We start from the raw sequence: 19,375 nt of genomic DNA on the forward strand, positions 1-19,375 counted from the left end.
TCTGTGGTATTCCGAGTAGGATTCCGGTAATGAATGACTGTGATGTGCTTCAGACTTGCAAGTGCTGGGCGTGATGACAAACGCAAAAGAATCAAGGGATTCTATTCCAGTAGGCGCGGGAACCAACCAGTGATTAGCCGTGCTGTGACAGAGCGCGTGAGCGTAGTTTTCACTGCGAGGATGGGATGTAGCCTTCGGCCAGGTGATGCCTCCAGACGATTAGCCATGCGAGTGACAGCCGCAGAGGACCATTTTTCCGAGAGGATTAAAAGTAGCCATCGTCGAACGGTGAACCCCTATACACAGCTTGCCATGGAAAGGAATAAGAAGGATTGAGTTGAAGCAGTAGGAGAGCAGGCGTCCTTGAGCCATACAGTATCTCCATATGCTTATCTGAAATTCCCACCAATGAATCTGCATAAGTATTTCTATCCCTTTTTAATTCTTCTATTTTCTTATTTCTATTTTTGAAACCATAAACCAATTTAATCTGCCTGACTGAGATTTACAAGGTGACCATAGCTTGCTTCATACCAACAATCTCTGTGGGATCGACCCTTACTCGCGTAAGGTTTATTACTTGGACGACCCAGTACACTTGCTGGTTAGTTGAACGGAGTTGTGTTCACTCGTGCCAATTTCAAATTCCATAATTTTACAATGAGTACAACTTAAAGAATATGGATCACAATTTCGTCCACCACAAGCCTTAAAGCGGAAAACAAGAAAAGTCCTTATTTGAATCCTTGATTGGCTTAGGCTAGTGTGTGTGAGTATCATTCAAGTGTGGGAACCTTGGGACATTGGGTGAATAAAAGGGTAGTTTTGTATTATCATTGAAAATATTGGTAATTAGGTACATATTCATGTATTGATCAATTGTAAAACCTTATGCATTGAGATTCTTGTATATAGAAAAAAAAATGAGGAGAAAAACAAAAGAAAAAGAAAATCCTCATTGTATGGACAGGAAAAGAAAAGCAAAATATAGAAAAGGGAAAGAGAAGAAAAATAATAAAAGGGGTCAAAATACCCCAAAGTGAAGCTCAATAAAGGATCAATACATAAGTGTTGTGAAATGAGAAGCAAACGCATGAGTATGTGGAAAAGTGAAAGAATGGTAGTTAGGTTAGAACTCAATTATATAGGTCATTATATAGGTTAGGTGGGAAAGTTTAAGCTCATCAAAGATCCAAATGCTAGTCCACTTATCCATATATGATCCTACCTTGACCCTAGCCCCATTATAACCAATGAAAAGACCTCATGATATTTGTATGCATGCATTGAATGGTTGTTGATTGTTAGAAGAGAAACAAATCTTGGAAAAACATGACTAGAAGAGAATTGAGTGAATTAACCCTTAAACACTTGAGTGAATAGAGCGGATACACATCCGGTGAGGGTTCAAAAGTTCAATTACATGTGTTCACCCATATTATCTATATTCTTGCAAGCTTGAATTTCTTTTGATAATTCAATACAATTGTGGTTTGGACTCGATTCCTATTGCCCTAGTTCTTGTGCTTACACGTGTTCTCTTGGGAATTGATTTGTTTGAACCAAGTATTTTCATTCACTATAGATAGTTGCATTTAGATAGGTTCATGTAGCTTAGTTGCATTTAATAAATGTCATACCCCTTAGTTCCTTCTTATTTTAGCATGAGGACATGCTAAGGTTTAAGTATGGGGAGATTGATAAACCCCGTTTTTAGGGTTTATCTTGTGTTGAATTTAGAGTATTTTGATAACATTCTCTCACATTTAACCAATGAATTAGCATGGTTTTGTTATCTCTCCCGTATTTGTGCTTGAATGTAAAAATATGCTTTTTAAGCCTTATTTTGATGAATTCTAATTCCTCCTTAATTCCATAAGATGCCTTGATGTGTTTGCTAGTAATTCCAGGATTGAAATAGGCTAGGCATAGATCAAAGGAGCAAGGAAGGAAGCATACAAATGGAGAGAAGCATAAAAAGCCAAAGAAAAGAATTTGACCAAGCACGCGCACGCGCACAAGGCACCCGCGCGCACATTGCGGAATCGGCCGAGGACGCGCACGCGTACCGTGCGCGCACGCGTCGCAGTCCACACGTGATCTCATTAAAGCAACACGTGCCTGGCGATTTTGGAGAGTTTCTGGACCCATTTTGGTGCCAGAATTCTAATAGAAAGGATTAAAAGGACCAAGGATGAAAGGGGAAGATATAGATTGATTCACTAGGAGTTAGTTTTAGTTTAGAGTTAGTTTTCTAGAGAGAGAAGCTCTCACTTCTCTCTAGAATTAGGATTAGGTTTAGGTTAATCTCTCCTCTTAGATCTAGGTTTAATTCATGCTTTAATTCACTTCTCCTTTATCAATTCTTACTCTTCTCCTCTTCCTCTTTCTAGTTATGTGCTTTAATAATTGTAATTCTTCATTTTGTTTTGGAATAGATTGTTGTTCCTTTGTTTTCTTTCAATAATGCATTTGAGGTAATTCATGATAATTGTGATTTCCTTGATTGTTATTGTTAATTCTTTGCATTCAATTGTTGTTAGAATTCATTCTTGTTATGATTTACTATACTTTCCTTTGTACCTTCCAAGTGTTTGTTTAAATGCTTGGGAGAATGTTAGAATAGAATTTTTATGTTCTTGGCTTGAGTAGGTAACTTAGGATTTCTTGAATTACTAGTGTCCAAGTGATTGATAGTTGATAGCCATTGACTCTAGCCGTCATTAATCCAATTAGTGAAAAGCTAGAACTTATGGACTTGGATTGATATAACTCACTTGACTTTCCTTTGCTACTTGGTTAAAGGATAACTAAGTGGGATTAATCCTTGCAACTACCATAATTGTGGCTAGTGATAATGATATAGGTCCTTGATCATCAAACCTTGCCAAGACCATTTTGTTAATAAAATTTCATTTCCATTTACTTTTCATATTTCTCATCTAAAACCCCAAAATAAACAACCAATAACAAGAACACTACCCTGCAAGTCCTTTGAGAAACGACCTGAGGTTTAAATACTTCGGTTTATAGATTTTAGGGGTTTGTACTTGTGACAAACAAAATTTTTGTATGAAGGGATTATTGTTGGTTTAGAGACTATACTTTACAACGAGATTTCATTTGTGAAATTCTAAACCGTCAAAAATCCACTCATCAGACAACATAGGGGAAGATGTATTTCTTCTAGAAGCAGGAAGTAGCAAGAAGAAGAAGTCTAGATCTCAGGCCAAGAAGCATCATTCTCAACCTGTCAAGACTCCTATTAGAATGCACCCTCAGCCCAAAAAACCAACCTCTCAGCCCACTAAAGCGACCTCACAGCCTAGTAAGCACAATTCTCAGCCTACTAAGGCAGTCTCACAGCCCAGTAAGCCCAATAAACCTAATTCTCAGCCCACCAAACCAGCATATAAGCCCTCCCAGTCCATAAAGACTCCCTTGCAGTCCACAAAACTCCACCCTCAGCCAACCAAAACCAACCTTCAAGGGAAGACAATCACACCTTATTCCAAAACATCATCTCAACCAGCCAAGAACTCAGAAAGTAATATGAACAAAGGAAATACCAGTGTATGCAGATTCACAAGATCTGGAAGATGTGTAAAAGAAGGTCCCATCTAGGAAGAAGATTTTGACTCTCATGACTCATATGAGAGTGCTGAAGATGAGTTGTACAAGCCTCCCAAAGTTTTAGGAGACAATTTGTATTGTAGTGACAGTGATAGTGACAGCAGAAAAGGTGCACCAAGAAAGCAAAAGAAAGCTGAAGCCATGGAGAAGCATAGGTCTCCTAAGTCTAGATTAGGTGATAAAAAAATAGACATTGATAACTTACGCTATGAGGGTTTTGAAGATGAAGAAAGCTTTGAATCTGGTATGTTTAAGGGTTTTCTTAGTGGTATTGATTTATTAATTGATTTGGCCAAGGTTTAATGTCATTCATGTTTTGATTTGGTAGATGTAGAAGGAGATGATAATGATTTTGATGGTGCCTCAGATGCTAACTCATGGCACTCAGAGGATTCTGGCAAAGAGTTAGACACTGATGAGGAGTCACCAACTGTTTATCCTCAATTTAATGAAAAGACCAAATTTGAAAACCTGAAATTTGAGGTTAGTATGATATCCAAGTCAAAAGCTGAATTTATGCAAGCTACTAGGGATTACACTATCCAGTGGGGTAAAAATATTTTATTTACAAAGAATGATAGAGTTAGGGTTAGAGATGTTTGTAAGTCAGAGGATTGTCCATGGGTGGTACATTCTACATGTAACAAACAAGACTTGTCATGACAAATTAAAACTCTAGTTGATAATCACACTTGCCCTAGAAGGAGGAAAAATAGAGCTGCCACCCAAACCTGGACACTTAGTAAACTAGTACCTAAGCTTAGAAAGCACTCGACTATGAAACATCGAGAGGTATATGATTGGTTTGTAAGAAAATGTAATGTGTACCTCAATAGCACATGCATGACTAGGACTCTAAAAATAGCTAGAAAAGTTGTAGAGGGTGATGAGATAGCACAGTATGGGTTGGTGTGGGATTATGCAAACGAATTACTTACTAGCAATCCAGGATCCATAGTACAAGTTGGTGTCATCCCCATGCCTGAGAGTCCTTCTCTGTTTAATCGGTTCTATGTCTGTCTTGATGCTTGCAAGAGGAAGTTTAAAGTGGGTTGTAGACCTTTAATTGGACTAGATGGAGCGTTTCTTAAGACATTACATGGAGGACAAATACTTACTGCTTGTGGACAAGATGCTAACAATCACATCTTCGTGATTGCTTATGTGATTGTCAGTGTGGAAAACAAGGATAATTGACAATGGTTTCTAGAGCTCCTTCACAATGATCTTGGAGACTATAGAGAGAACAAATGGTGCTTCATTTCAGACATGCAAAAGGTAAGAATGTAATTCATTCACGATAACATGTTTCAAGGACTAATTTGATTTAATGAATATTTTGTTGAGGACTTAAATGATTTAATATCTTTTTGTGTTTGGCCTTTGGTGTAGGATTTTATCCCTGCCGTGCAGGAAGTGTTTCCAAGAGTTCACCATCGCTTCTGCGTGTGGCATTTGTGGCACAATTTCTCAAAGCAGTGGGGTAGCTGCAAGTTAAAAGACCTTGTGTGGGAATGAGCTCAGTCAAGGACAACAATTGAATTTTATAGAAACATGAAGAGAGTTAAGTTGATAAACGAGAAAACTTGGGAGTATCTTAATAAATGGCCGAAAGAAGCATGGACGAAGGCGCATTTCAGTGAGGTTTCAAAAGTGGATAATATATGCAACAACGCATGTGAGTCATTCAATGCAAAGATTAAGCACAAAAAGAGTAAGTCCATCCTGATCCTAGCTGAAGAAGTAAAAAGAATCATCATGAAGAGTATGGCTGATAACAGGAAGAAGTTGCTGAACTATCAAGGAATTCTCCCTCATGTTCAACAAAGTAGGTTGGAAGCAATGACAACGTTGTCTCGTCATTGGGCTCCTCAGTGGTCTGGTGATGAAAAAGAAGAATTGTACGAAGTGCATGGCTGGCCAACCAATACGGTGGTTGACCTGGGGAAGCACACATGCACTTGCAGATTTTGGCAGCTCATAGGTAACAACTTTTATTTCTTCTCTCAATTAGTTAACAATGTCTTCATTCATGATAACAATTTTAATGGATCTTTTTATTTTGTTTGAAAAGAATGCCGTGTATGCATGCAATATCAGCTATACAAGACAAGAATGACAAGAGAGCTGAAGAATATTGTCATGATTGGTTGAAGATGGAAGCGTATAGGTGACCTTACTGTTTCAATGTCAATTCGGTTAAGGGGTAGGATCTATGGAAAAAAACTCCACATCCAGCACCAGTCCCACCCACAATGAAGCCTAAACCTAGAAGGCCGACAAAGAAAAGGAGAAGGGACAAAGAAGAACAACCAACTGGGTCAAAGATAAAGATGAAAAGAAAATATAACCCAATCCGGTGCATGTAATATGGTGAGGTTGGACACAACAAAAGAGGTTGTGCAAAGAAAAAAGCTGTGGATGCTAAGGAACATGCCAGGCAGATGCAGCTGCAACTGACAGTTGTTGCCCCTGCTACAGAAGGTGTTGAACCTGAACTAAATGCTGCCCCTACTGATGCTGATATTGCTACAGAAGCAAAAGCACCTTTGCCTTCACTTCCATGACCCATCCAGCCTCCATCAGAGATTGACATCAGCCAATCTGAAAGCATTCTACCAACCCAAGATACACAACAGGTAGTATCATCACTCTTCATTCCTAAAAAATTTCAACTTCATTTAATCATCTAACAAATTTATTTGGTACTGAAGTATACAGGATCAATTGGTAGCTAGGCCACCTAAGTTACAAGTGATTAAAAGAAAAGCAAGGTTAAGGTCCTCCCCTAAGCCTATTGCAACTGGATCTGTGGCTGTTTCTGCTGAGACCATTAAAGGGACAAGTTCTGGAACTACGAAGAGGCTGGCCAACTTCATGACTTTTGTGCCTACTCTGGGCTTCAAGGCTCCAAGAAAGAATGATGAAAAAGTTTGATTTGTTAAGAATGTGTTGTGGTTGACTCTTTTTTTGTATGGGACAACATTCTGTTTCTTATTTTTTTTGTATGGTATTTAAGTCTAAAGACAATGTATTGTGGTGACATGAGAACATTATAACTTTGTTGTGGTATTTCTCTGTTAAGACAATGTGACAATTAGTCTTCAATGACAAGTTATTACTAAGATTACTTACTTTGTTGCTTATTTTGTTTATGGCTTAACATAATAATTCATATGAACAGCGACAGAGAATTGTTTACCAAATTTGATAAATTTATAACAATTGACAGGAAATTATTTCCAACTTCAAATAACTACTTCCATCCAAGCCATGCAATTCAATACACCATTACATGTTCACAGAGCATAACTGGGTTTATTTAGAAGTACATAACAAACAACAGAGTACCACAACTAATCCAAACATCAAAATCATTAGCAGTTTCTATGCCACCTTCACCCTCCATTCATCATAGTCGCTTTCAACCTCCATATCAGTTCTTGCATCTTTCTTTGTACCACATACATCCACTGCTTTATAGTCATCATCATCAACCCACTTAAAATACTTGCAATGACTGTCCTTCTGCAATTTCAGAAAGAAGTAAACAAAAAAATCAAAGAACACCCAACAGCACAGAACAAGATGAAAAACATTTAACTTCTTTCAACATCACTCACCTAGTACCTTGGACATGTATGGAACAATCTATTCGGATTCTCTGCTGTCCTAGATTTTTTAATCACAGTCTTCAGCCCACAGAAACATGATCCGTCATGAATATTCAACCTCCTCCTTCGCATCGAAGCACTAAAACCATGACTATCGTGCGATGCATGCGACAAACCACCACCACAACCCCCATTTCCTATCTCCATCTAGGCAGCAAACTAAGGATTACAGCTCCTACCGAGGTCTATTGCATGCCATCAAAAGTGTTCACGGCGCTGTATTTATCGTTGAATTTGGGATTAAAGTTTATCCACTCAAGGACTAATTTGACTTCTAAAACAAGACTTATCTTATCAGGAAAAACATGGTATAGATTGGCATTTGCCACCTTGGCAGTTAACGGCATACGTCAGTGGATGTTTGCCAACTCAACGACAGAGATTACAGAAAGACGAACGTGACCAGGTAAGGTATCTTTGGGGGATGAATTTGATTAATTTTATCTTTCGAAAACGAAAATAGAGATCGAAATTTTTTTCAGGGACGATTTTGACTATTAACTCACTTTAAAATACTTTAATATCATTCTTTCCTTATATAAATTAAAGACTCATAATATTTTACATACATAAATAGACATTAACATAATATTATTTAAGATGTTAAGTATTTCATATTCAAATTAAAAATTATAAATTCAAATTTCAGATATTGCAAAGTATATTTTTATAAATTATGTATGATGAATGATAACTTCAAAAAAAAAAGACTATGTTATATATACATCAGTCATTCATATAAAATATATATTAAAATATAAATATTATTATAACTTATTTTAGTGTATAGACATTTTTTGTTTATTATGCACATACAAAATCTCTCTCATATATATCCTATATATTACACATATTAAATACATTAGAAATTATATATATTTCTTAGAAACTGAGAGTTAGAAAAGATATGAATCTTGGTTTTCATAATTTGTTTGATTTGAGTTGGCACCAGCAAGTAGCAAACCCGAAGACCAAACAACAAAAATAAAATATAAAAACAATATATAACACTCCAGCTTTTAATAAGTTCTGATATAAAGTTGTCTTATTATTACTAGTGAGTCATCGCTTACAATACATGGTGTTATTAAATTTCCGATCCTATCCAGAACCAGAAGAGTTTTCGTTTGCCCTTATCTATCTTCAACAAGATAGATGTATATAATCGATGGCGCATACACTTTAGTATTATTGTTCGTTGATTATTATCGTACTCATAATCTAAAGAAAATTTATTAAATAAATTAATTAACATCAGAGGCTTGTTCTTATCCGCTTAATTTACAAGCTCGAGTAATCGATGTTTTTCTATAGTACTACGTACTGGGTACTGATGCTCTGTTCTACTTTTTATCGTTAATGAAGCATCGTGGAAATTAGTGGATCCTAGAATGAATTCTACCAAGAATCTATAATAAGTCACACTTTTCACATGTCATTATTAAATCATGTCCTTATGTCTAGAAATGCGTGTGGCCCTATGCCTAGAAAATCTCTATTTTTATGGGAATAAACATATATAATTAGGGAAAGAAAAAACTGTATAGTATTTAATTTGTTACCCAAAATAATGAAAAATTAAAAATCATAAGTTGTATTCATATTCATAGAAGCATAAAAGAAAAAGAATATCTGGAGTTTGTAAATGATTTCCGTCGGTGAATTATTATTCCTCTTCAATTGGATTCCAAAACTGTCGTTTGTCATTTGTCATTAGAGGGTTGAGTACGTAAGTTGTTGACGTATTATTGTTTATTTGTTTTCCACTATGATTCATGACGAGGATTATTCTTAAAAATTTTATTTAATTAGTTGTGCTTACCTGATTTGAAACCAGGGTATGTGGTTCTAAATTTATCTACTCCAACATTTGCCCGAATATTGATAGATGATTAGATGCCATGCAAAATGACTAATGACTAATGACTAATATGAGAGCTTTCATAATTAAATCTAACTTAAAAAACGATATATGAATAAAATACAGCAAAATAGTTTATATTTTAAAATTCGTCGTTTAAGATTTTCATTTCTACTTTTCATTTGTTTGAAACTTCTTTTGTTAAAAAAATAATGCTAGGGGTTAGTAATTTTTGTGATTGTTAGCCATTAACTAGCTATCAATGATGATTTGATGGTATAAGATTGGGATAAAATTTCATCCAATAGCTCACTTTTCTCACTATTTACATGCTGACTAAAATTCAATAAAACTACTAATCCCCTAGACTTTTCCTTGTTAAAATCATACTTTCACAATTAGGTGAATAGTTCGAAAAAAAAAATAATAACTTAGTTTCTAAATTGTGATAAATAATTCAGTGTGCATATCTGACTCCTCATAGGACAAAATGGCATGATAGGTAAACAAATAGCCAGTTATCAACTTCCGAATTTGCCCCGGTATCATATCCCATGCAAATAGTTGTTTCTTACCATGAATTGAAGTGGGTGCCTAATAATCCAGCACTGAGATGGGGGTATTTTGGTCCACGTATATGTAATAGAGTAGATGGTAGTTAGAGTTACGCGCCAATGGTGTGGGGCCCGGTCCATTCCCTCTGCTCTACTCGGTTCGCAACATCTTCACTATTATTTTTCAATGCCTATCCAATCCACGTGCTCCACGTCATCATCTCCTTCCCTTTAAATTGACCTCAGCTGAGGCTTCATTTCCGCTCTCCCTCTCTCGTTTTCTCTCATCAAAAACAAGAATGGGATTCTCCACTTCTCCCTTCCATTCCATCCTCTTCGGTAACCACTACACTACTCTCTTTTAATTGAACAAGCTTTTAATTTCTTCTTGTTTTCTCTAATTCCATCTGTGAATTGAACAAGCAGATTTGGATGACACCTTGTACTCATCAACCCTGGGAATCGACAAGTGCGTGAAGAAGAACATCGAACTCTTCCTCATCGAGAAATGTGGATTCTCCCACACGCAAGCCTCCACACTCCGCGTTGAACTCTTCAAAAATTACGGAAGCACCCTCGCCGGTTTGCGTGTCAGTAGTAGTATTCACTATTCACTATTCACTTCTACCCTAATCCCTTTTCCCACCCTCATTCCTTAGCTTAATTTCTTAATCTGCAGGCACTAGGCTACGACATAACTGCAGAAGATTACCACAGGTGAGTGATTATTCATTAATTTCAACTCTAACAACTACTTAATTACTTGTTTAAGTCGATCAATTTTAATTTGTGACACCAAATACAGTTTCGTGCACGGAAGGCTACCGTACGAGGTGATCAAGCCTGATATCCAGTTACGCAACCTCCTATGCAGTATCAACCAAAGGAAACTTGTACGTTTAAATGTTTAATTCTCTCATATAATAATTTCACGAAATATATACTACTACTAAAATTGCAAAATTATTTTATTTCTATGCTCAAGATATTTACCAACTCGGACCGGGTTCACGCGCTGACGGTGTTAGACCGCCTTGGTATAAAGGACTGTTTCGAACAGATCATATGCTTCGAGACCATTAACCCGAACCTGCCCAACGCGACCCGACCCGATGAGTTCCCGGTTCTCCTCAAACCGTCGCTGGAAGCCTTTAAGGTCGCTCTCCAAGCTGCCAACGTGGATCCACGTCACACGGTATAATGAAAACAAAACTAAGTTAAATTTTTAATATAATCGCTTAGAAGGAAGAAAATTCAAAATTTTAAAAAATCGAATGCATGTTTGCAGTTGTTTCTGGATGACAGCGCTCGCAATATTGCGGCGGGAAAAGAAACGGGTCTTCACACAGCTCTGGTAATATTCTAATTTAATTTCTAAACCAACGTACAAGTACGAAGTTTCATTTCATTACCAAGTTTTTTATAATTAGAATTAATTGATGGCTTTTGGGTTGATTTGTGAAGGTTGGGAAGACAGTGAAATGTAAAGGAGCAGATTATGCTGTGGAGAGTGTGCACAGTGTTCCCCAAGTAATTCCCGAGATATGGGTAAGCGAAATGGACGGTGCTGATGAAACGTTGACACGTTCTAAGAGCGATCTAGAGGCTGTGCTAACCACTGCCGCAGTTGGAGCCTGATCATTACATTTATTTTGGGGTGTTAGGTGTGGGCTTACAAGGCCCATCTTCTTGTACATACCCAACTTCCCAACCAATTCACAAGGATAATTATTGAACATAAATAAAATACCACAAGGACCCCTATATTATTGGCGTCATTTTAATCACGTGCATAATTTACTGTAAGATGTAATATAATAATAATAATATTATTTCCTATTTTACCTGTACATCTTAAAATATCAAATGGTTTAAGAATAAAGTTTACTCTGTTACTGTGAAAGTGATTTATAAATATCAATTAATGAGCATTTTAGTAACGATGATGCACCCGAAAAGAAACTACGAGTCTTCAATCACCTCGTACGTATTAGATATTTCGGAAGCTCAAAATATTCCTATTTAGTTGGTGAGGTAGTATTTATGCTTTATGGTGACAACCAAACAGAAAATGAATGTGGTGATCCGATTCTGAGTTTATGGTTAATATATCTCCCAAGCTGCGAAGATGCCAATGGGAACTGCATCACGTTGTAAGTTGCAATATATGAGTCTCTTTCTTCTTTGTCTCTATATATGTTTTAAGATGCACTTCATTCATATCCTTTACAAAAGAATTCTATCCTCACATACAGAGAATTTGTCCGCGCGAGTAGGCTTGATCAAGCTAAGCTAAAGTAAATTCATCATATTCCAAAACAATTTTTTTTTTTTATAGATATTCGAAAACATGTTGATGATACTAATCCCTTCAAAATATAAAAAGGGGAAAGGAAAACCATAAAGGTACAGAGCTTAACATACATTTAATTTGTCACATATAAATATGATCATAATAAGTACAAGAGAGAAAAACCCAATCAGGGAACCAATGATTCATCAAGAGAAGTTGGAATTACAAATCATAGGGTTGTTTGCCAGTGAACTTAACCTCAATGGGGCTAACGTTCTTGCCAATGGACCTGAAGTTCTGACCAACACCTTGGCGACCAGGGTTGACTTTCTCAGGGTAGACACCATCCTTGGGATGCAAGTATTGGACCTCGCCATTGGGGAAGACCCTATAGAACTGGTACTTGATCTTGTACTTTGACCGAAGCCTTGTTCCAAGAGCAAGGCACTGCTCTTTCCTTGCAAGCTTCAGAAGGTTCGGACCCTGCCTCATTATGGCGGCGCCACCTGTGGGCATCTCAAAGATCTGTTCTTTCGGAGAATCCCATGTTATCACATAGAACTCCTCCACTTGGGCCTTCCTCAATAGCCCTCCAGTGCTTCCTCCGAATATTGGGGATGGCGTGTTTGGATCCAGCTCAGGTGGGGTGAACCCCACTGGTGCCTCCTCCTTCTCAGCCGCAGGTGCTGCAGCCTCTACTTTCTCCTCTGCAGCCGAAGCTCTTATGGTTGCGAACCTGAGCTGGGGCTTTGCGGTGGTGAAGGACACTGCGGGTGGTTGCTTCCATGCACGGTCGCTGGGCTTGGAAGCAGAGAGTGGTGGAGTGAAGAGGGAGGCTTGTGTTGCCATTGCCATTTCAGGATGAGAGGATACAATGAGATGGAGATCAATTGGAATCAGGATTCAGGAAGAGGTATTGTTTTGAAATTTAGATGGGTGGTGTGGATTTGGATTTGGATATATGGATAAGGTAATATGGCTTACACCAATTATGATTCATGATTTTGATTCCATGTCTCTCCACAGCCTCACACCTCTTATTTCCCTCCCCATCATACTCAATGCTATTATTCATTTTCCTCTTATTTGGAAGGAAATACCATCAAACAAACAAACACATTCTTTTTATTTTCAATGGGCTTAGCATCTCTATTTTTTTAATTTAAGCTTCATAGTGGGCTACTCATTGGGCTCATGTTAAAAGATGAGGTCCTACTATAATAATAACCTGTAATACCAAAAAATACCAAAAAAAAAAACCTGTAATACCAAAAGAAAAAATAATAATAACCTGTTATCATATGGAGGTGACTTGGAGCGCATGGGTAGGTAAACTTAGACCTAAATTATAAGAGAGAAAAAAACAAACAGAAAAGAAGAAGAAAAGGGACTTTTTTACCAAAATACCCACCTGAAAAACATTAATTCCCAAAATGCGCATGGATGAAAATGTTTCTGCAAATGTGCACCCCCAACTCGCAAGCAGCAATTACGAAATGAAAATGGTATAGACATCAAGAAGGGTGGCCACGAAATGGGATTATGGCACTGACACAAACCATTTCGTGCCTGGCACAAAGGAAATGGAGCATGTCAACCTTGGTGGCCACGAATTGGACCAATACACGCATGGGAAGCACGAAATTGGAGACTTCATTGATGGCACACACAAAATGGGCCAAGTCAAGTGTGTCATCCACGAGTTGGCCATATCCTGGTAGGCACACACGAAATGGGCTATATCAAGTGTGGCAGGCACGAAATGGGGGGGCAGTCAAAGCAGCACGTTGCAGTTCCCATACGAGCATGCATTGGGTGAAAGTGAGGCAAATTATTGTTGGGTTGTGAGGTTGAAGCATATAAAAGGAGGTTCTGGGAGGGGAGGGGACCAAAGCCAAAGTAAAAATAGGAGAAGTGAAGTAGTGGGTTGCTTCGGTGAAAAAAAAGAGAAGTTGAGGAGTAATTGAATTGTTAAAAAAATGAGTGGGAGTGGAATTAATGTGGAAGAAAATCTTAATAGGTTGGATGAATTTCACATTTCTGCTCATTTACATGTTAAGGTGAGTTTATTTTTTTTTATTACAAAAAAAAATTTGTTAATAATTTAAATGATTGTTTTAAACTATATAATTGTGTTTTAATCTATTTCATTTTTAGCCGGCACGTGTCTTGACTCTGCATGGCACGCTGGTTGATGTTTTCTCTGTAGACGAAGCAGATCCGAGTATGGAGGTTAGGAGGCAGATGCTGGAGTCGTATCTAAGAAGAGCCGGCTTCTATTATGCATCTCTGATAAAGCGTTTTGAGTACGACAACCCAATGATTAGCACTCTTGTGGAGAGATGGCGTCCTGAGACCCATACATTCCACCTCCCATGGGGTGAGTGTACTATCACTTTGGAGGATGTTGCCATGCAGGTGGGATTACCAATCGACAGTGAACCGGTCAACGGCACTCTGAGGTCATGGAGTAAGTTCCACCAGAGAGATATTTGGCAATGGTGTGAGGAATTCCTTGGAGAAGTTTTGGACGGACATGTTGGGACCACAAAGTATAACATAAAACTGAAGTGGCTCAGGAGTAGACTGCAACAGATGCCTTTTGACTCTCCCGAGGAAGCCCTCGTACGGTATGCACGTTGTTATATTATGTATTTATTGGGCGGCGTTTTACTTCCTGACAAAGCGAACAACACGGTTCACGTACGTTATCTTCCTCTCCTGGCAAACTATGAAGCCATTAGTACATATAGTTGGGGTAGTGCCGTGCTCTGTTGGTTATATAGAGGCATGTGCCTAGCGACTGATTATAACGTCGAGGGAATGTCTGGTTGTCATACACTGTTGATGTCTTGGATATACTTCAGGCTTCCTTTCTGGGCACCCGACGTGACGAGCCCGTACACGTTTCCGTTAGCTACAACATAATAAATTTTCTTCCATATTTTCTGTATTTATGCTTCGTGTTCTGATTTCCTCTGCGTAATTTTTTAAATGTGGTTATAGTTTCATTCTATTCTTTCGCAGGTGGGCAGGCAAGAGAGGAAAGAACGACTACGCCGAGCAACGCTTACAAAGGCACTGGCTAAGGTTGGACAATTTGAAAGTGGATGAGGTAACTATTCCTGTTGCGTAACTCTCGCATGACATTGTTTTGTCCCATGAAATTTAGTCTACCTGTGTGAATGACATTTGGATTTGGTAGTTTGTCTGGATGCACGTATTTTGTCGAGGGTGCCTGCGGACTTTCTTGGTGCTCCGCATGGGGATTTCTATACGGCGGTCGTGCCACTTATTCTGTTCCGCTGGATCGAGATTGTTAACATCGATAGAGTCATGTGGCAATTTGGCGGCAAACAAGGTCCACCGAACCCTCCACTAAACATAGACACCTTCCATCGCCAGTCGGCTCGCAACGACGATGGATGGTGGCCCATCCGCCTGCAGACATGGTTTAAAGTATGGGCAAACAGACGGACTGTGTCATATCGGCTAGAGATTGATAGGGCAGATACCTTGCATCCCAATCATGATTATTACAGATGGTATTGCTCGAGAACAAAGAGGTTTCTTTCACCCCCGGAGGCCTTCCATGATCCCCGAGGTGATGATATTCCCCGAGGGGCTCCGGCAGAGTACGGTAGAGGCCCAGTTGTTCAGCTACCAGCAGTTCCGCAGGACAGGAGACGCCATCGTTCCCGCCGTGGCAGACATCAGGCTGTCGGAGTTGATGAGATGCATGTCCCAGATTCTCCAGTTCCGGATCCAGGTCAGGTTAATGTTTGGAGTCAGTAGGAACATCCACCGGTAGAAGTGAATTTCCCTGGAGATGTCTACTGCCCGCAGCCGTTCGTCGTAAAGGACCCCTTTCAGTCATCCACGGTCCATCAGTATATGCCTTACAATAGTACCTACGAGGAGGGTGGTTCATCGCAGGGGGCGGTACACAGGACCTAATTGACTCTATGGATCGAGTTGGTTGGACAAACTTTTCATCCTTATTTGATGGGCTAGACCAATTCATTCCTTCTCATGCATCACCACGCACACCCACCGACTTAGGACTTGCACTTCGACTGTCTGATTCAGGTAGTCACCCCCTGTCGGTAGGAGGAGATCTGTTTCTGTAGGTGACACAGCCGGATCGCAGATGCGCCCGTTCGAGCCTTCGATGTTAGATGGCCGTCGCTTATCATATGCGGGGGCTGATGAGGTAGGGGAGGAGGCACAGCCAGGACGTCCCCGCCGCGACACTCGAGCACCTTCATGTGGTACAGGTGGGAGGTTGGGACATGGTGGACACCATCACTAGTTCACGTTATGGTTTTAAGGTTATTTGTTATCGTCCGATGGTTGTAATTTTCCTTGGTTTGTACTTTATTCTGTTTTATGGCATCGTAGTTCGTGGTTGTTACTTTTTAAGTGTTATATGTATTGTCATGTAATAAATTCGGTGCTGTTAATTTTCATGTAGTACGGGTTTTAATTTTGTGTGATCATTTGACAAGAAAAGGAAATATTGCATTCATCTCTTTAATTCTAAAACATATCACATCAAACCGACTAAAGACGAGAAATTAAATAAATTGAAAACATAACAACACTCAGTATCCGACCCAGGCACGACGCTAAGTGCCAGTGACATGAGGACAATGTCTCCTAGTATGCCCCGGTTGCCTGCAAATTCCACATCGCTTTCCCGGTCCAGGCTCTACGTCGTCCATCTCATTCCGAATTCTTGTCGACACAGGTCGGCCATCCATTGATCGTCGCAGTTGGGGATTAGGACGGAGAATTTGTCCTTCGTGGGGTGGCCACACTTCCTCATCGGGCAAGGGGGGAAACTCCATCTGATATACCCGGAAGACATTTTCGACCCGATAGACATCATCGACATATGACTGCCAATCAAGCCTAGCATGGGCACATGCTGCAAGCGCGTGGGCACATGGGTAGTGCAATGCCTGGAAGTAGCCGCAGTCACACCGTCTTTGCTGGAGGTATACTCTGAACCTGGATTGAGACCCTACGCCGGCTATCTCATCGACGGTGAAGATCGAAGTCGCCCTGTCGTGTGATATGACAAGCATCTGCGTGACTCCCTCCCTGTTGGCAAGTATTGCCTTTTGCAAGAACTGTGAGAACATCTGGCCACATGCTACCTGTGCTTCTGCCTGCCGACCCTTCTGGACAAACAATGCATTTAAACGGTGGTACGTGGACTTCACAATTGCACACACTGGAAGGTTACGAGTGCCCTTCATCACAGAGTTGATACACTCAGAATGGTTCGTTGTCATGTGACCGTATCGGCGCCCCTCATCCCGGTGTTGGAGCCATTTTGGTGGCTCTAACCCTCTTATCCAAGCCATCATTGCCGGGGACGTGGCCGGATCCTCCGCGCTGATTAACTCTAGGTAGTATTATGCCTGTTCTTGGGTCTTCGAGTATGCAGCGCTAACAAGATGTCTTTTGCCTTCTTTACTCTTGAAGTTTATTGCGAAATTGGACGCAATGTGTCGGACACAGTAAACATTGTGTTCCCAGCCACAACCCTCTCGCTCCAGCGCAGCCTTTATGGCCGCATGCCTGTCAGAGATCAGTAGAACACCTGGTTGCGTAGCCACATGTCTCCTTAAGTTGGTCAGAAAGAAGTACCATGCATCTGTGTTCTCCCGTTCCACTAGCGCGAAGGCTATGGGAAGAATGTTGTTGTTTCCGTCCTGTGCTATTCCCATCAACAAGGTACCCATGTACTTACCATACAGGTGTGTTCCATCAACCGAAACTAGAGGCTTGCAGTGCTTGAATGCCTCGACACACGATGGGAATGACCAGAATACTTGATGAAACATGACGCTTTCACAATCGAGGGTGTTGCCCACGTAGTATGGTCGGGTTTGTAGGTCAACAATTGTCCCTACGACGAAATGGCAAAATCGTAAGAGGATGAAAACTATTACAAAACTAGTATGCAATCCAATAGATAGGCTTACCTGGAACAAAGGTTTGCAACGCATTGAAGTATCTCTGTAACTGGTTATAAGAATCATCCCAGTCTCCATAGATTCTTGCTATTGCCTTTTGCTTTGCTAGCCAAACCTTTTTGTAAGACACCTTGTATCCGTATGCCGACTCCACGGACCCCTGCGACACTTTTATGCAAATCGTTGCATCTGCTTGAACCATGGAGAATATGTGCTGGCATATGACATTTGAATCCAGTTAAGCATGATCTTGCGAAGTCGCGGACGCCAAACAAGTGTGAGGCCCTTGGTATTTTCGAACTTCGCAAAATCTGGACGCCCTCGTCTTCGCAACCCTGACCACCCAGGAATATTGGTCACCAAAAAGTTTGCACCGACAAACATACCTGGTATGATCTGACTCCACTACTTTGAATTCCGCACTTCGACGTATGTTGTAGTTCTTAACAGCAAGCATTGCTGCATCCTTAGTCAGGAATTTCAGGCCAACCTCTAGCTCCATTTCACCTGTCAAACCATAGTTACTGGGTATGTCCTCTGCATTTTTCGAGTTCATTGGACCAAGACTGAGGTGCAGGTAATGGTCGGAGGTGCCGCTGGAAAGACCTCCGACCCTTGCAACATTGATCGGTTCAACAACACTTGGGATGACCCTATCGCCCTGAATCGGTTGGGTTTCCGGAACAACCTCTGCTTCCTCTCCACTATCATTCTCAATCTCGTCTTCCTCAGACGAGTCAGCCAACCCGTCGGTCATTCCTTCCGGATATGCAACATGGATATTTGGGGAGGGACGTCGGTCAGGTATTTCTGTATTCTGGGCGGGGGCCACGAAGGCATTAAAGGACGGACTACGACCCCTACCTATGTCCAAAAATGGAATGCCTTCACCAGCACCGGAATTTCGCATTTCCTCCACGTTATTCGAATTAGATGAGCTGCCCCCCCACATCTTGGAGCTTCACGCAGAGTTCCATCGAATAGATGCTTCCGATGCTACGATGATATGAAAACATCATCGACACGTGCTGATCAGATTTAATATGCATCTTCTGATATGTAAACGAATTAGCTACAGCAACGGGCATCCTGTAAATGAGCGTACTGATCTCCTTTTTTCCAATCAGCCCAGTGTTCATCAGAATCATATTTTTAAGTTGCTGTAGACAGGACTGTGGAGAAATCATTATCCAAAGTGGGTCGTCACACATAAAAGTCACTCCCTCACCTGTATACGAAATTTCACCATCGGGATATATGACCACATAAATATATTCAGATGCCATTATGACACCCAAAAATTACTGAAAGTAGCTCCTGTGAGAATGGAATTTTCGGAGAAGAAAGAAGGGTAGAAGAAGTGAGAGTGAGAA

General features: G+C 40.1%; 3 protein-coding genes across 4 annotated transcripts; 2 read left to right on the forward strand and 1 right to left on the reverse strand.

Moving 5' to 3' along the window:
• Positions 1 to 9,971: 9,971 nt before the first annotated feature.
• Positions 9,972 to 11,566, forward strand: LOC130948166 (uncharacterized). The gene is made up of 7 exons (XM_057876884.1): positions 9,972 to 10,061; positions 10,149 to 10,312; positions 10,402 to 10,439; positions 10,528 to 10,615; positions 10,708 to 10,917; positions 11,011 to 11,076; positions 11,187 to 11,566. Exons 1-7 carry the CDS (start codon positions 10,022 to 10,024, stop codon positions 11,358 to 11,360), a joined length of 780 nt encoding a protein of 259 aa, XP_057732867.1. The 5' UTR covers positions 9,972 to 10,021; the 3' UTR covers positions 11,361 to 11,566.
• Positions 11,567 to 12,129: 563 nt separating this feature from the next.
• On the reverse strand, positions 12,130 to 12,952 carry LOC130948167 (photosystem I reaction center subunit II, chloroplastic-like). The gene has a single exon (XM_057876885.1). It carries the CDS (start codon positions 12,868 to 12,870, stop codon positions 12,238 to 12,240), a length of 633 nt encoding a protein of 210 aa, XP_057732868.1. The 5' UTR covers positions 12,871 to 12,952; the 3' UTR covers positions 12,130 to 12,237.
• A 62-nt stretch (positions 12,953 to 13,014) lies between these two features.
• LOC130948165 (protein MAIN-LIKE 2-like) lies at positions 13,015 to 16,484 on the forward strand. Of its 2 annotated transcripts, none has more exons than XM_057876882.1 (4): positions 13,015 to 14,075; positions 14,173 to 14,645; positions 15,043 to 15,130; positions 15,221 to 16,484. In XM_057876882.1, the coding sequence occupies exons 1-4, from the start codon at positions 13,995 to 13,997 to the stop codon at positions 15,395 to 15,397; spliced, it is 819 nt and encodes a 272-aa protein (XP_057732865.1). In that variant the 5' UTR covers positions 13,015 to 13,994; the 3' UTR covers positions 15,398 to 16,484. The 2 variants fall into 2 exon arrangements, with proteins under 2 accessions (XP_057732865.1, XP_057732866.1); XM_057876883.1 differs by having other exon boundaries at positions 14,225 to 14,645.
• The last annotated feature ends 2,891 nt before the right edge of the window (positions 16,485 to 19,375 follow it).

The sequence above is a fragment of the Arachis stenosperma genome, chromosome 9 (genome assembly GCF_014773155.1).
Source record: "Arachis stenosperma cultivar V10309 chromosome 9, arast.V10309.gnm1.PFL2, whole genome shotgun sequence".
Lineage (NCBI taxonomy): Eukaryota > Viridiplantae > Streptophyta > Magnoliopsida > Fabales > Fabaceae > Arachis > Arachis stenosperma.

Excerpts from the sequence above, each read along its gene's own strand:
- LOC130948165 (XM_057876882.1), top strand. The coding sequence starts at position 13,995 with ATGAGTGGGAGTGGAATTAATGTGGAAGAAAATCTTAATAGGTTGGAT. Across the intron at positions 14,076-14,172 it reads CTGCTCATTTACATGTTAAG|CCGGCACGTGTCTTGACTCT; the intron begins GTGAGTTTATTT and ends TTTCATTTTTAG. Across the intron at positions 14,646-15,042 it reads CCCGAGGAAGCCCTCGTACG|GTGGGCAGGCAAGAGAGGAA; the intron begins GTATGCACGTTG and ends ATTCTTTCGCAG.
- LOC130948167 (XM_057876885.1), bottom strand. The coding sequence starts at position 12,870 with ATGGCAATGGCAACACAAGCCTCCCTCTTCACTCCACCACTCTCTGCT.
- LOC130948166 (XM_057876884.1), top strand. The coding sequence starts at position 10,022 with ATGGGATTCTCCACTTCTCCCTTCCATTCCATCCTCTTCG. Across the intron at positions 10,062-10,148 it reads CTTCCATTCCATCCTCTTCG|ATTTGGATGACACCTTGTAC; the intron begins GTAACCACTACA and ends TTGAACAAGCAG. Across the intron at positions 11,077-11,186 it reads CGGGTCTTCACACAGCTCTG|GTTGGGAAGACAGTGAAATG; the intron begins GTAATATTCTAA and ends TGATTTGTGAAG.